Source organism: Salmo trutta, chromosome 40 (assembly GCF_901001165.1).
Source record: "Salmo trutta chromosome 40, fSalTru1.1, whole genome shotgun sequence".
NCBI lineage: Eukaryota > Metazoa > Chordata > Actinopteri > Salmoniformes > Salmonidae > Salmo > Salmo trutta.
In genome coordinates, this window is record NC_042996.1 from 10,151,762 (window position 1) to 10,168,608 (window position 16,847).

At 43.3% G+C, this 16,847-nt stretch overlaps 1 protein-coding gene across 3 annotated transcripts in view; it reads right to left on the reverse strand.

The window, feature by feature from the left end:
* The window catches only part of LOC115180594 (acyl-CoA synthetase short-chain family member 3, mitochondrial), a 35,006-nt gene extending 18,371 nt beyond the window's left edge, over nucleotides 1-16,635 (reverse strand). Inside the window, exons 1-9 of one of the 3 annotated variants that reach the window (XM_029742794.1) lie at nucleotides 15,942-16,635; nucleotides 14,569-14,713; nucleotides 13,787-13,975; nucleotides 12,854-12,988; nucleotides 11,413-11,553; nucleotides 10,483-10,563; nucleotides 10,265-10,360; nucleotides 8,935-9,086; nucleotides 4,018-4,121 (exon numbers count right to left, since the gene is read on the reverse strand). In XM_029742794.1, the coding sequence (XP_029598654.1) occupies nucleotides 4,018-4,121; nucleotides 8,935-9,086; nucleotides 10,265-10,360; nucleotides 10,483-10,563; nucleotides 11,413-11,553; nucleotides 12,854-12,988; nucleotides 13,787-13,975; nucleotides 14,569-14,713; nucleotides 15,942-16,339 (1,441 nt within the window). In that variant the 5' untranslated portion in view covers nucleotides 16,340-16,635. Of the gene's footprint in view, nucleotides 1-4,017; nucleotides 4,122-8,934; nucleotides 9,087-10,264; nucleotides 10,361-10,482; nucleotides 10,564-11,412; nucleotides 11,554-12,853; nucleotides 12,989-13,786; nucleotides 13,976-14,121; nucleotides 14,158-14,568; nucleotides 14,714-14,917; nucleotides 15,917-15,941 lie in introns of those variants that run through there. The other 2 variants (XM_029742795.1, XM_029742793.1) reach the window with 2 other exon arrangements.
* Between the last annotated feature and the right edge of the window lie 212 nt (nucleotides 16,636-16,847).

A 16,847-nucleotide genomic window follows, 5' to 3' on the forward strand; every position in this document is an offset into this window, starting at 1 on the left:
TCAGCCTGTCGTCTCTGATAAACCTCACAACACCACAACCATGGAGAAGAACCACCTCCTAGGAGAGTTAAAGAGCCAGAAAGGAACTGGGCGCGGACACACACACACAGACACACATACACAAAGAGAATGGATGGGCTAGACACAAAGGACAAGCTGGGGAAGGAAGGAGTCTTTTGAAGAGACATCCAGACTGAAAGATGTCTCATAAACCCATCCTCTGAGCTCCGTGCTGGACAGGCTCTGAGACTCTCCTGCAAACAGGAAGAGCACAAGAGGAGACAGTACCGAGACAGTCAGTGGCTTTACACTCATCTGAACTGTGTGTGTGTGTGTGTGTGTGTGTGTGTGTGTGTGTGTGTGTCGATATGTGTTTGTATTCGTGTGTGTGTGTGTATGTGTGCCTGTGTAGCATCTGGCCGTTCAGATCACACTGTACCAGCCAACCAGTAGGAGGCAGTCTTTGATCTATCTGCTCACTGTGGAAACTGTGTGTGTGTGTGTGTGTGTGTGTGTGTGTGTGTGTGTGTGTGTGTGTGTGTGTGTGTGTGTCACAGGGCCACACGCTGGGATGTCAATCACTCATCCCCCCTCATCCCCCATTGGCCCCTCAGAGCAGATTTACACCCTTGCCAAAAAGCCTTACATAATAAGGCCTGTGTGGCGTGCCTGCTAAAACAGCACTCGTGACTGATCAGTGAAATATGAGGAGAGTGGAATCAAAGAGAGGAGTCAATTCCATTTCAACTCTGTTAGCGCTAGTGGAATTAACTGAGGTTCAATTGGTCAATGTGACATTTCCTCTGTTTTTCCAGTTCACCAGCTGCATTTAAATTCTTCGGATATAGATTGGAATTTAAATGGAATTGACCTTAACTCTGGGGCAAAGCACCATCGATTTCAGGCAAAACGATGCACTCCTACAGGTTTCCATATACACTGACGATACCAAACATTAAGAACACCTGCTCTTTCCATGACAGACTGACCAGGTGAATCCAGGTGAAAGCTATGATCCCTTATTGATGGCACTTGTTAAATACACTTCAATCAGTGCAGATGAATGGGGGGAGACAGGTTAAAAAAGGATTTTCAAGCCTTGAGACAATCGAGTTGGATTGGATTGTTTATGCCATTCAGAGGGTGAATGGGCAACACAAAATATTTAAGCGCCTTTGAATGTGGTATGGTAGTAGGTACCAGGCGCACCGGTTTGTGTCAAGAACTGGAACGCTGCTGTTTCTTTCCAGGCTCAACAGTTTCCCCTGTGTATCTAAAATCGTCCATCACTCAAAGGACATCCAGCCAACTTGACACAACTGTGGGAAGCATTGGAGTCAACATGGGCCAGCATCCCAGTGGAACGCTTTTGAGACCTTGTAGAGTCCATGACCCGAATAATTAAGGCTGTTCTGAGGGCAAAAGGGGATGCAACTAGGGCTGTTATGGTGATAGCAGTCATGTTCCATGTGACCGTTTAGTCACGGTAATTAGGATTCTCCAAGCTCTGATGCTGCTGATGGTCATTAGTAGCCTACCAAACTTGTTAACTGCCTGGTACTCAGCATTCTATTGTCCCTCGAATCACTCTGACATATATGCAAATGTATGAAAGTTTAATGAAACACTTCAAGAGAGCCCATGAGCTCATGTTGCCAATATTTCTATAGGCTATGCATTTGCGTGAGAAAGCAGAGTGATGGCCTCTATTAAAAAGAGGAGGATCCCAACAGCTTTCTATAGGCTCGGCCAACTATATTTATTTCTCAACTTTCCTAAAATTAAGCACTCTTTACAACAGGAGTGTAGCCTACCTGGCTGGCATGAAAATTATCCACAGGAAAAGCGTCTTCCATTCGCTATTTAAGTGCATAGATGACATGTATTTTTTTCCGCTGCTCCTGTTTCGATACAGGTGCATGATAATGGTCCATTCTAAATCAAAACAAATTTCACACATATATTATTTAGTATATGTAAAGTGTGAATGAATTATATATGCATATGTTATCACTTGTGAATGAAGCCCAGCGTAAGGCAAGAAACAGTGCATGCTTTTTTTTGCGTCTTTTTCAAATCATAGTCCCACACCTCATGTAGCCTAGCCCATAGACCTATATTTGATAAGGATTGTATCACAACCTCAAGTGGCCAAATAACTTATTAAAGTGAAGCTCGTTAATCCGCTTTACAACGGGTGTAGAGCTTAACTGACGACATACGCAGCACGTGAGTTTCAAGTTTGCAGGAACTAGAGACAGACAGGAGCACGGGGAAAACCGCTGGTAGGCTTGACGAAACAAAACGAACTGGCAACAGACCTCTGCCTGCCCTGACCCTGATGCCTGCCTGCCGTTCTGTACCTTTCGGACTCTGCTCTGGACTACTGACCTCTGCCTGAGCCTTGACAATTTATTTTAATTAACGGTCAATTACCGTGAGACCGGCAGTTATTTGCTTGACAATCACCGGTTGATGAAATTGAATGACCGCCACAGTTTAGGTGCAACTCAATGTTAGGAAGGTGTTCCTAATGTTTGGTATACTCAGTGTATATATAGGCTTTTGAGAAAACCAAAGCAATGTAATGGTCATCTGAAAAGACGAAGGAAGGCTCATACTGTATAGTGTATCAACTGGAGCTGTTGCACTGTGGCACATTGGCTCATGATAACTAACAGTGGATGACTCAGTAAAACACCAAAAGCCCTGTTTTATGTGGTAACTCCTGCGGGTTACTGCTGCTGAGTTAACAACACCCATTTCCAGGGAGGTCTGGGAGAGAAAGAGTCATCTCCCCAAACAGGCTCATCTGGGCTGAGATCCAAGACAGTGTTAGGTGGATTCTTTCTCACCCGTACATTCTCAGGGTCCATGTCTTTTTATTTTATACCATATTTAACACAGAGATGTCTGCTCTTCCTCGATCAATTCCCTATCAGGCACGCAGAATAGTTTTTTTTGTAAACGTACAAGGCATCCAATGCCTTTCTCATGCCGCCTTCTCTACCACATATATCACTGTTTCGTGGGACTGGGGGTAATCGAGCCGAGGGAGAGAGGGATATTTGTACGATGGCTCGCTGCCTGGAACATGGGCTGGAATCACCCACCAAGTGGCTAATAGGCTCTTAGCGACTCTAAAGTCATTTGAATGTGACAGGGGAAACAGGGTAACACAATGCAGTATAGCCTTGCACTCTAGACCCAAATTACACATCTCATCACCAATATAGACAACAGTGATGATGGATGATAGGTCAATTGGGAGGTATTATATACAAAACGAATCACACACTTTCACCAACAAAGAGAACTTCCCCTCATTATCCATTGTAGAGCTACTAGACCACAGCACATGGTCTATGAATGATGAACTGTGAACTGCTTTGAAAGGACTAGTATTAATGAGGTTAGATTGAGAAGCTGATTATATGAATTGGGTGGCTGTGGGAGCATAGTGAAAGCCTTAGGGCACTCTAGGACCATTGCAGATCAGCCCCAAATCCTTGTGGGCTAATTCCTCTTCTTAGCACGGCACTTAGTGAATGAAATGCCCTTTCCTCTAGTGCTCCGTATACAGTATAAGTGCGAAGGATGAATTAAATCGGGAGCATAGTCCATGCACTTAATCCCTGCAGGGGGCTTTCAAGGAAGAGTTATACTGTGGAGATATGGCTATTTGTTATACCTTCTCAAGGCCAAATTAATGTCAAGGGGCTGATAAAATACTACCAAGACTGTAATAAATATTCACTCACATTGACAATTTCAGAGTACACCCCTAAAATAGACTAAAACTATAATAGATTACAATTCTCAAAAGGTGCTCAGAGAATAGAGTCCTGCATTTATAATTTGTTAAAACTATTCTTTAATTCTGAACCTTTAAATGAGATATAGGGGAGATGTTGGGTCAGATGTAATACCACAGCCGGTATCAAGAAAACGAACCATCGTCCTAGTGTAACATGTAGTGTCCATTATGGATGTTCCAGTAGCGAATGAAATTCTTACCAGTCTGCCACCAGTGGTCCAGTACAGGCACCCCAAAGCTCCGTTTGGCCCAGTTCAGAGTCTCCACGTCACAGCGCTCTCCAGCCAAGAAAAGGCTCTTCAATCTGGATTTTCAGAGAGAACAGTCAAGCTCTATAGGCCAGGACAGTGTAACAAGAGTAGTGGCAGATCTATAATGAAGCAATAAGGCCTGAGGGGGGTGTGGTAGATGGCCAATATATCACGGCTAAGGGCTGTTCTTATGTACGACGCAAGACGGAGTGCCTGGAAACAGCCCTTAGCCGTGGTATATTGGCCATATACCACAAACCCCCGAGGTGCCTTACTGCTAATATAAACTGGTTACCAATGTAATTAGAACAGTAAAAATACAGGTTTTTTGATACCCATGGTATACGGTCTACAGCTTCAGCCAATCAGCATTCACAGTTCGAACCACCCAGTTCATAAAAAACAATTTAACAGCCAAGGAATGTTACGGTTAAGTGTTTTCAAGTGATATAAAAGTGAGCTGTGCCAGCAGCAGGGTGAATAGAACAATAAGCTGGAGTTTTCCCATTAGACTATAATTGCCTTACGAGTCTCAGGCAAACTTGCATAAAAACGTGTACACAAAACAGCCCATATTGTTCCTGTTGATCTAAGTAAAAATCTCCCTCTAGCTGTTGTTATACAGATACAGCCATGCGTAATCTTCACTCAGGGACCTTGACATGGTCTGATAAAGCAGAGAAGACTTAATTTGCTGTCAAAACATCTGAGGCCATACAGTTTCCATGGCCTCCTGCCACACATAACAACTCGAGGAATTCTAATTAGTATAGGCCTCAGAGGAGGCTGGTGGGAGGAGCTATAGGAGGACGGACTCATTGTAATGGCTGGAATGGAATCAATAGGACGGCATCAAACATATGGAAACCGTTCCATACTGTATATTCTCTTTCAGTCATTACAATGAGCCTGTCCTCCTATAACTCCTCCCACCATCCTCCTCTGATTGGTCTGTTATCTGCGTCAGGGTCTTGGTGCAATCTGAATGAGAATGGGTAGAAGAAGCAGGGTCACAGATCTCTACAGAACATCCAGAGAATCACTCTGCTGCTTTTTGCTCCGTATTCTACACCACATGCCATTTAAATGTAAATCTCACCCGTGACAACTTGCCCTGTGTTCCCTGCTCCTACTCTGGAACAATCTGACTACAGATGCTGGGAGGAGAGGGGAGAGACAGGCAGCCATGGATGGTTGGATCTGTGTGTAATTCATGCAAGTGGGTGGGTGAAGGCCAAGCACATTTCTCCATATCTTCAAAGGCCCAGATTCAGCCTTGGACAGGCAACAATAGTCCCACAGTACTATACCTAACATAGTCCCACTGGGGAAGTTTATGTCTCATTAACAACAATGAGAGAGGAAACATTCACCCCCATAATTGCATTTAGTGTGCATGTGCTTGTGTGTGTGTGTGTGTGTGTGTGTGTGTGTGCGTCTGTGTGTGGCTGTGTATGTGCACCTTGTATGTGTCACCTTGCAATGAGAAGGTATATCAATCGCACATATATTCCTTGATATCCCAGATAACGAATGATATAAATCCTGCAAATGTTAAGCAAACAGGCAGAGTCGGTCACAAGCCAAGCTTCCTGGTGCTACAAGCTGGAAAATGTTATTGACTGAAATCATGAACTTTGTCACCCAATAAGTAAGAGTCTGCTCTGCCTGTGAGCGTTGAGTTAGTGCTCCGGGCTATGTTAATAAGGGCTATAAACTGGTGCTTGCTCCATTGTGCTGTGATTGTTCCTCTGTGTGGGTTGAACGGTAGAGCTAGACGCAAATCCTACACCAGAGAGCTCCAAACCCGCTTTTCTATTACTTTTCTGACATCTGGGGTGACGAGTGAAATTGCTCAAGCTCGCTGATAATGCTCCAAGGCCATTACAGTGCAGAGCCATTCCACGGAAGCAACTCATGTGTCGTAATAACAACAGTCATCGTGAAGTACCCAGCGAGAACGAAATACTGGGCTGAAAATGGCAATTTTGTGGTTATGGCAGGTCTGTACCTTTCAACACTTGGAAAGTGCTACACAGGCAAATCTGATTTTCTGAAAATCAGCACATAGGAAAGTGCATTCATAATGACTTTGTGGCACTGGAGGAGGCAAGCCCTCTTGCCATGCCCTTCCAGCGCCGCCGCCTTCATCTTCTTCTTCTTCTTCTTTAAAAAATATTTGCGAATCGCAACCAACTGACAGGTGCATACACCGCTACCTACTGTACAGGCGTGTGAGGCCGGTCACTATCTATCATTCCAGTGCCTTTCCCAGTACTTTCTCTGTTGGGAGGCTAATGGATAATAAGTCACGTGTGTGATTGGCTGGACAATCAGCCCCAACAGTTGATTAGGCTGCTGCTGCTCACATTCGAGGGAGAGAACTGGAGATACAGTAGCAGCAGACAGTTTGGGGCTGAAAGGTTATCTTAAACTGAGAGGCTTTGTTATTTGAAGTTATACTTTAAGTGTCTTATTTGTAAGCATTTATGTTGGTAAGTGATGTAATAAAACCTGATTTCTGTTGGTAAGTGAAGTAATAAAGCCTGATTTCTGTTAGTAAGTGAAGTAATAAAGCCTGATTTCTGTTAGTAAGTGAAGTAATAAAGCCTGATTTCTGTTAGTAAGTGAAGTAATAAAGCCTGATTTCTGTTAGTAAGTGAAGTAATAAAGCCTCATTTCTGTTGGTATTTGATGTAATAAAACCTAATTTCTGTTGGTATTTGATGTAATAAAAACTAATATCTGTTGGTATTTGATGTAATAAAACCTCATTTCTGTTGGCAAGTGATGTAATAAAGCCTCTTTTCTGTTGGCAAGTGATGTAATAAAGCCTCATTTCTGTTGGCAAGTGATGTAATAAAGCCTCATTTCTGTTGGCAAGTGATGTAATAAAGCCTCATTTCTGTTGGTAAGTGATGTAATAAAGCCTCATTTCTGTTGGTAAGTGATGTAATAAAGCCTCATTTCTGTTGGTAAGTGATGTAATAAAGCCTCATTTCTGTTGGCAAGTGATGTAATAAAGCCTAATTTCTGTTGGCAAGTGATGTAATAAAGCCTCATTTCTGTTGGCAAGTGATGTAATAAAGCCTCATTTCTGTTGGTAAGTGAAGTAATGAAGTCTCATTTCTGTTGGTAAGTGATGAAATAAAGCCTACGTTTGAAGCGTTCACTCTGCCTCACTGACCCTCTGTACCTGGAGACCCTCTTAGCAATGGTCCATGGCAGTGGCTTCTTCCCAGGCTCTGTCACGGGCGGCAATCATTGTTATGGCCTCGGTGGTATATTTTAGCACAGGAATCAGTGCAATTAGCTACGCATGTGGTGTAACTGAGCTAGGAGCTGAGAAGAGGCTACTGCAGTGAGCTTATCAAAGAGAGAGCGTGATGAATATTTCATATGCTATCCACCCACATCATATTACTTCCAAACTGCCTACCGATAACGGTGCCATACACTGAGGAGATACCAGCAACAACCCATTCATAGGAGCAACCATCCACACGTGAATTAAGGCAAGAGTCCTTTAAGGAACATTTTAGTGTCTTAATACTTAACGAAGTGTTCTCAAAACGCTTGCCTTTCAAACTACAAGTTTATAATCAATTAATGAGAAAGAGGGGAAATAGAGTTGACGTTTTAATTGACATGAAGTGCTATTGTATTCAACTTTACTGGATTGCGTTCTTTTTACATTCACTGAGAACATCCAATTTCCTGAGCTGTAGAACAGCTAGTGTCTGCTTCTTGACTGTTAACGCTGCGAGCTTATTTGGTAGTAGAGGAGGGAGAAGAATATATTTGATGGTTGTCTGTTTTGTCTCCAGGCAAGGAAACACAAAGGTCAGCTGGATATTCGACTACTGTCTGAGTCTGTCTGGATTCTGGAAACATCTTACATTGCGGTTTTTGTGTTTGAGCATCAATTCTCTCTCACTGAATTGCTGTAGTCTTTCACTAACCTGGGAGAAAGACAATCATGGAAAGGTTCTGCATGGCACATGACTAAACCAACAACTGAAGCATAGTCCATCATAACAACTAGCAGAAAGAATGTAATGTTATAGTCCAGGGAAAACAATGAATTCAATCCCTTTGGGATTTTTGTCTCAGGTCTGCCTGGAGCAGTCGAGGCAAAACACTGTTCACCAACAGCACACAAAATACCTTCAAATTCCCCACATGCAGATTATTCCATGGCAAACTATGACCCAAGATCAAAGCCCCTGCTTTATGACTTTGTGCAACAGGTGTGGAGAAAAATCTAAATAAATTACCACCACCTCCCCTCTACTTTCACATTATACCTGATCAACTGTGATGCTGTTTCAAAATATTAAGGAACCAAAACTGTATTTTCAACAGATTTATAATCAATATAAATGATGACATTTCCCATGGGGATAACAATCACTTCAGTCCCTTGAACCAGGCACCATCAAAGAGGGCATTGCCTGGGGCTCTCTACAGCACTCAGTGATTCCCTGTGTGTTTAGCAGCAGCACAGTATTATGTAATAGGAATGAATGCCCTGCCGGTGTTTTATCCATCCTGATTAAACCTCAATCAGGTCTAAATGGGAACACAGGTTGTGAGTGATGAGTCTGGGCCTGGCAGGGACACTGCTCCAGCAGATGGACAGAGACTAACAAGAGAGTGGGCAGGCAGCACCAAACCCTTCAGCCAGTGGGGGACAACACTGGGTATGGATGAAAGGTACCCAGTCCCTGGACGTTGAGAGGAATAAAGGGTAGGCCTACTTCAAGTGGGCAGAAAAGGTAAAAAACAGAGCTAGCCCCGACAGTTGTTGAATGGTCCATCTCTGCAGTGTTATGCCAATATGTGGGGATTGGGTGGTGAGGGTACCTGGTGAGGGGGTACTGAGCCCGTATGGCGGAATGGGTGTCCTGCTGGCGGATGGCTCGGATGGCAGTGGGCGCGGTGAACATGGAGGAACAACCATGCTCTGACAGCACGCGGAAGAACGCCCCGGAATCCGGCGTCCCAACAGGCTTGCCCTGCATAGAGAGAGAGAGAGATCCGTTACAAACCCAAACAGCCTGAGGTCATAAGCTTACATGAACACGCCAATTGGGTATTGAAGTGTAGCGGTACATTAAGAGCAAGCTGTTTTTAGAGGCTGCGGTAGTAATGACTCAGCCAGCCACCTATCAAACAGAAGAACAGTAGTAAGGCCATAAGGTTTTGTTCCTATTGACGTTCCACAACATTAACACTTCCACTGTGCTGAACAGAATGAATATTCATGGGAATATCTACTGAAATGGAGACAAAATTACATTTGGAGCCCAGACAGATGGGCTGAAACTGATGAATAGAAACAAGATTACTCTACTGGGAAAGTATTGTGCACCAACAAAAGTCGCAGTGAGGAAGAACCCACGGGTGAGCGGAACCGATATTCAGTCGGCGAGATTGCTCGTACAGTAAGGAGAGAGAGAGAGACGAGGCGTGAAAGAGAGAGAGAGAGACAGATTAAAATGAGCTGGGAAATCAACAACAGACTCGAGGGACTTAATTTCCTCCCAGTGTGAATATCCATGACTGTGTATTGATCAGTGAGAGGACAGAAGGTCTTGCGTGGAGCAGGGTGGACAGGAGCAGTGCATTCCACAAGGCAAACGCAGCCACAGACAACAGGCTCTGCTTAAAGCCAGGCTGATGAATTCAACACCCACCTCCAATCCTCCAGCAGCCACAGAGACCAAAAGGCTAATGAGGCGGATAGCCTCCATGAGCAGTCCTACCTCCCCACCCCTCTCTCCCTGGGCCCTGGGCCCTGGGGTCATTTTCCCAGGGCCCAAACACAGCAGAATCACCAGCAGCTCTTCATACAAATAACTTCCTCAAACCAACCTAAGTGGGCCTTTTCGAGCCAGTGAATATTGGTTTAATGAGGCCGGGGTAAATTTGCAATGATGATCATGTGCATGAATATCAAGAGGCTAGTTGTCTGAAACCACATATAATCATACGCCATTAGGAGTCCATTTTTCTTGTGCTCATTATCTTTAAATAGAGTAATCTGCGAAGCATTTGGAATCACTGAGTGAAAGGGACAAGTCCTTGAGAAAGTTGAGTTTGTTTGTTTTTCTGGAGTCAATTGACCAATAGTGACCCGTTCACAGGTCATTATAATAGGCCTATGCATTATAATAGGCCTATTAGTACATACCTCGTATAGAATGGTGGTGTTGCCGTGGAGGAGAGGGGCGTAGCAGATGTAGGAGTGGCCCACTACCCAGCCCAGGTCAGACGCTGCCCACCATACCTAGCAGAGAGTAGGCAGAGAAAGAAGAGAGAATCCATACTGTACTATGTTTGTGCATGCATATGGTGTCTGTTCTGTAATACAATGATAAAGAACACTGGAGATGTTTCACATGGACTTACTTCACCAGGCTTGAGGCCATAAACGTTTGCCATGGTCCACGTCAACATCACAGCATACCCAGCAGTATCCCTGACAACGCCCTGAGGGGGAGACGTAGAAAAGAGGCGAACGTTGATGCAAGACGAATGCAACAAGCTCTCAACAGGTTCTTTTGAAAAAAAAAGATTTCACATCAAACCCTTGTATAAATCTTTCTTTTTCAATTCAACTATTTCGTGAGGCCATCTTTACGCTGTATGGTAACATAACATGTAGGAGTTCAGCTGTTTCCTCCATAGATCTCACTGGTGACTACAAGTCTGAGAACAGCAGGCCAGCGGGTGGATATTTCATATTGCCTGGGTGCCAAAGACAAAGGGAGCTATCTGGAGCGGTGTTTTTCCAATTTAGAGCCACCTCCGGGCAATTTTTCTACCTCCTGCATGGTTCACCGCATATTCAGTACTACTGGTTCTGGTTTAAACATTGTCTCATCTATCTCATGGTGGTAAAGTTTAGAAGGAACTTGAATCACATTTGCAGAGCCATGGAAAGTCTTCTGCAGAATATGATACTCATATCTTGCATTAAACTGTGAAATTGACTGGCTTCCTTACGATAAAAGTCGTCAGACCCCACTGGGCAAAAACTGGTTGAATCAACGTTGTTTCCATGTCATTTCAACCAAAAAATGCAATGTGATGACATTGAATCAAAATGGGAAATGGATTGGATTTGAAAAATGTAATCAACGTAAGATAGTTTCTTCTGTTTATTCACCCAACTTTTAACCTAAATCCAATGAAATGGTGACATTTTTTGTTGATTTCACGTTGACAACTCAACCAAATGTAAATCAAATCTAGAAGTTGAACTGATGTCAGTTCCCAGTGGGACTTTACACCCCTTCCTGTAATGAACATGTGTTGTGTCTAGTCAGAGTGCTGTACCTTAGGAGTTCCAGTGGTCCCAGACGTGTAGAGGACGTATAGAGGATGGCTGGCAGGGAGAGACACACAGTCATGAGCACGTGCAGTGGACATCTCCTCCTCCCAGTCCAGACTGAGGTCAGGGTGCATGGACACCTTCTCCTGTTGCAGACAATCAGCCAGGAGAGATGTATTCATTTCCATGACATATTCAAGAGACACACATTCAATCATTTTTACCACGTGGACATAAGAGACAGATTAAAACAGATCCATTAGTTGTGCAAAACTCAACAAGGCTCATCCGACCACCAATGTCACATTGTTCAAGAAACGTTTTTTATAGTCGTCACAACTTGGGTTTTCAATTGTGCATTTTTTCAATAAGTGAGCTTTCATGATGCCGAACATGCGGAATTCAATCTGCCCAAAAGCCAAGCTGTTTTTGAATTGTTCTCTTCCAAAAGAATAGAATCCAGTAGTAGGACCCTTCTCTGATTAATGAGGGCCTTATGGGTGGGTTTTGAATTCCACTTCTCTGGAACCACTCATTGCCTTTTCATAGTGATTACTAGAGTGGTTTAAGATTCATCAGAGCGGCAATTTACCAATGACTTAAAAATATATAAAAAAAAGGGGGGCATCTCATATTCTCCAACAGGGGAGGATTAGTGATTTGCTCAGACAGTTTCCATGACAACATACAACATATCAACTTAAAAGTATCCTCCCTGTGTTGCATAATCAAAAATAGCTACTAGGGTAACTGAGCATAAAGGTAACACAGCAGCAATCAGGGCGCAAAACCCCAGACATTGTGATACATTCCAAGCATAGGTGGTACTAATAAAATAGGTGTGAAAGATTGCAAAGTATTGTAATCACTCTGCTCAGGCAAAGCATTTTTAGAATGATTTCCCTGAGCACAGATTTGTCTGTTTTTATGTACGAGTTGAGAAGAGACGCATTTCAGTTTGCTGGAGTGCCAACACATTACTGTAAGTGGCTTCTGGCTGTTTTGGGGGAAATTGACTGTCTTTTATTCTACCGGTTCTGCCTGGTTTCACTCTGACCCTGTGCCAGGCTCCCCACCACAGCCTAGGGGCACATCTCAGCGTTGCGTGTGTTGCGTGATTCAGTCCCTCATGCGCACCATTTCGCTCTCCCGCCTTTGTTTCAACAGGCCGTTTAGGAGCGACAGATCTGTCGAACCATCCATAACTCCATACAAGCTCCCGGCTGAAATCATCCCATTTATATATACACTGGAACCGGATTCGTGGTCCATTCAGGAAGTAATAGCATTAGGTAACCAATAGAGAGGATAATGTAAAACTATTGCATGTCAGCAGAGTTATTGTCTTTGGGAAATGAGAGGCATCTCTCTCAGAGAATTGACGTTAGTGAGTTAGGCCTTACCACAGAATAACATAGAACAGTATTCTATCTCTATGGACCTCACCATGCCGGGCCGGTTGTAGATGAGGACCTTGGAGGGACTGTGAGAGCTGAGCTCCAGGGCTTTCTCCACCAGGGGGATGTACTCCACTCTCCTGCCAGGCTCAATGCCAAAGGAGGCCGTCACTATCATCTTAGGCTGGAAGACACAGCATTCACACAGTGTGCTAGCGGTGCCTCTTAAAAGAAACAAGACTTAACAGATGTGATACAACACAGCTCAAACAAATGCATTAGTCTGAAATGTACTTCAGAACATTCTGAAAGGCCATGTTCTGACTATGTAATGTACTATCAATATGACCGATATTACCTCTCAATTACTATCTGCACACCATGATACCTTCCTCGGGTTACTGATCAAATGTATTAAGGGATCTGAAATGACTGTCTCGTTCAACATAGAATGAGTGTCTCTAATATGTCATTCATTCTTATACAATATAAAACAGGCTAATCAACTCTACCCAAATGCTTGAGGAGGAATCTTCAGCAATAGTGGAGGTGCTCCTCTCTGAATGTTATATAGGCCTAGAACTTAAAAGGCTTTAAGGTCTGGCTTATATAGCTTAAAAGGATTTCAGTATATGTAATTCAGCGTCAGAGTCGCATACTGGCTAATATCCCTGCTGCTTTGATGAAATCCCTCCAACAAAGTGCTTCACTTGGCTTCAGTGAGACCTTTATCTACTGCAATATTACTATCTCTGTGACTGTGAAAGTGGGCCATCAACTCTTCTATAAACAGTCCTATAAATGTGGCATGTACATTTCACATTTAACCATTCAACCATTAAACAGATCTGACAGTGGAGAAAATAACAAAATATATTTGAGCGCATGGTCCATTTCAAACTAAATTGAGAGAACAAAGGGACCTGTCATCCAGCACATCAAACTAAAGAGACACAATGTGAAGCTATGATGGTCAGCTGACCTTGGCATGGTCGATGCGGACAGACAGCTCCTTGGAGGCGAATCCCCCAAAAATGAGGCTGTGCGGGGCTCCAATCCTTGCACAGGCTAGCATGGTGAACATGGCCTGGGGCACCATGGGCATGTAGATGACCACCAGGTCGCCCTTCCACACCCCGTGTTTCACCAGGACCCCAGCCAGCCTGGACACCTGGACAGAGAGGAGGCGAAGGGGTTCAAGCTGCTTAGGGGAGGCTATACTATGTTACAACATACAGGTGACAATGTATATTTAGAGGGATGCCCTACAGTCTAAATGAATATCTACAGTGTGAAGAGGTTTGTTGAGATCATTACCTGTTCCTGTAGTTCTCTAAAAGTGGTTAAGATCATTACCTGTTCCTGTAGTTCTCTAAAAGTGGTTGAGATCATTACCTGTTCCTGTAGTTCTCTAAAAGTGGTTGAGATCATTACCTGTTCCTGTAGTTCTCTAAAAGTGGTTGAGATCATTACCTGTTCCTGTAGTTCTCTAAAAGTGGTTGAGATCATTACCTGTTCCTGTAGTTCTCTAAAAGTGGTTAAGATCATTTCCTGTTCCTGTAGTTCTCTAAAAGTGGTTAAGATCATTACCTGTTCCTGTAGTTCTCTAAAAGTGGTTAAGATCATTACCTGTTCCTGTAGTTCTCTAAAAGTGGTTAAGATCTGTTCCTGTTCCTGTTCCATTACCTGTTCCTGTAGTTCTCTAAAAGTGGTTAAGATCATTACCTGTTCCTGTAGTTCTCTAAAAGTGGTTGAGATCATTACCTGTTCCTGTAGTTCTCTAAAAGTGATGGTCTGCTTAGTTCCAGTCACTGGGCTGTCATAAATGATGGCTGGTTGATCTCCTCGTCCGCTCTCGACATGGCGATCCACCGCATTGTAGCAAACATTCAACTTCCCCCCGGCGAACCTTACAAAGACAAAACCCCACATTAGAGACAACATATTGTCATTAAGAGCCAATAAATAACTACTGTAATACTTTCACTATAGATCTATCAATGTTATGAAATAACATAAAGATAACAGTAAGCACAGTAGCTTAGTCTACAATGAGAGAATAGGTATGATAAGATGAACACAGACAAAAATGACCGTTTTTCCTGCAACGTACAGGATCTATGTACAACCCCAGATCTTTGATGAAATGGGACTTTCAACTCATTATGAGCTCTGTTGAGGTACTGAGGTGCTGAGACAAGCAGATGGTGTCTGGATTCCTGTTGTTTTAAATATGCACACACACAGAAAGATGAGACATCATGCAAAGTCGCTCACTAGCCATATGCCTTTGATTTTAAAACTATTACAACACTGAGGTCAATCTAGAGAGCATATGGGATTTTTACCATGCAGAATTAAAGGTTCATCTTGTGAGGCCTACCATCAAATACTTTGGACAGCTATACATGGTTTAATGTGACCTTGATACACAACATTAATTCTGACAACCATTACAAAATATGTAACAATTATGCACAAGTGCATTATATTTCACAATTGGATCGTCATAGACTACTAACTGTATGTACAGTGCACATAAATGTATCGTCCACACATATAATGCTTTCAAGTAGTAGGATAAATTGTATAGCGCCAAAGTGGTAGGTGGCAGTAGTGCTAGATAACGTCATCGGGTCTAAAGGTTGTCTCGCGCCGAACCGCGCATGTCTCAAAGCATATCCTTCAACATACAGATGTTTTTGACGAAAATAAAAACGTTTATCACTTTCACAAGGTTGGAGTACTAATGTGTTCAACTAGTTTGGTAGGACATTTGCTCCTATCTACGTTGTGCCTTTAGATTTCGATAAAATGAACAACTAAGGAAGAGTTTTCACCTCTTTCATTGACATCTCAAACCCATGACTGGTCTGCTTTGCAAGCGTTCCCGGAAGTCTGGCCACTGGGTTTATACTCTGTGACCCAAGTGTGACTGACTGAGCGAATTCGACGTTGCACCGAAACGACTTGCAGGATAATGTCCATGTAATTAATAGTAGCTTTTACCATTGCTTTGTCGTTCACCAGCGGTTGTAAAATGACTAGTATTTACCATTATGCAACAAACCCGTATTTGGCGTTCACCTCATTGGTATCGATGCACTGAAACTTAGCAACATACAGTAAATAGTTACCACTTTGGAAATATGGCGTCCCCATTGTCCATTGTTCGGCTCCATGGCTCAAACCAAGTTACATTCTGTGCTGCTTCACTCCAGAACTGTTCCGGGTCATCCCTCGCTGTTCTGAAAGCTTCGTCGTATGCGTGGTTGTTTGTTGTTACTGTTCTGTTACATTGTTGCTTGTTAGATGTTGACAAAGATGAGAGAACTCTCAACTCACGCTGTGCAGTCGCTGTCCAGGAATTATAGAAATGTAACGGTCCCAAAGTTAGCCTTCTCTCGCTCCTGGTATTTGGAATGGCAAGGAAAGTGCAGTAACCTTTACAAGCAATACCATTCTCTGGTCTGACTTTTGCGATAATGACATTTTTAAAAGTCATACTTAATCTTGTTGGCCGAAAAAGACGCATCTCTGAAGTGTTGGTAAACTAGGCTCCTGAATGCGTTTTGCTGGTTAAATCTAGTTTAGACGTGTGCTGCCAAAGACGAAAGAGGGAGTCCTTGATCTCACCCGCAGATTTATCAAGGTGTTTGTGACTTCTTCAGACTCGATAGTGGCTACAGCGTCATCAGAGGTACATTTCAGCAACAACAACAACATGCTCAGCTAACTTCCTGTATTTCAACACACTTTGCCATGGTGCAGAAAGAAAAATGTGCAGTTTTATAATTATACTCTACATATTTTGTCATGAGGCTAAGAGAAAACGTTGCAGTTTTAAAGCTAGTTTCCGGCAATTCTAAACGTTATGCCATGGGTTGGGGCCCTGGCGGTGGAGGGGGGAGCTTGGCCCTGCATACCTGTTCGTAATCCGGCCCTGGCTATTATGCAGGAACATCTACAAAGTATAGGCCTAATAAGAACATCGGGAGAGATTGTAAAGTGTTACCCAGATTTTTATTTGAGAGCTTTATCAA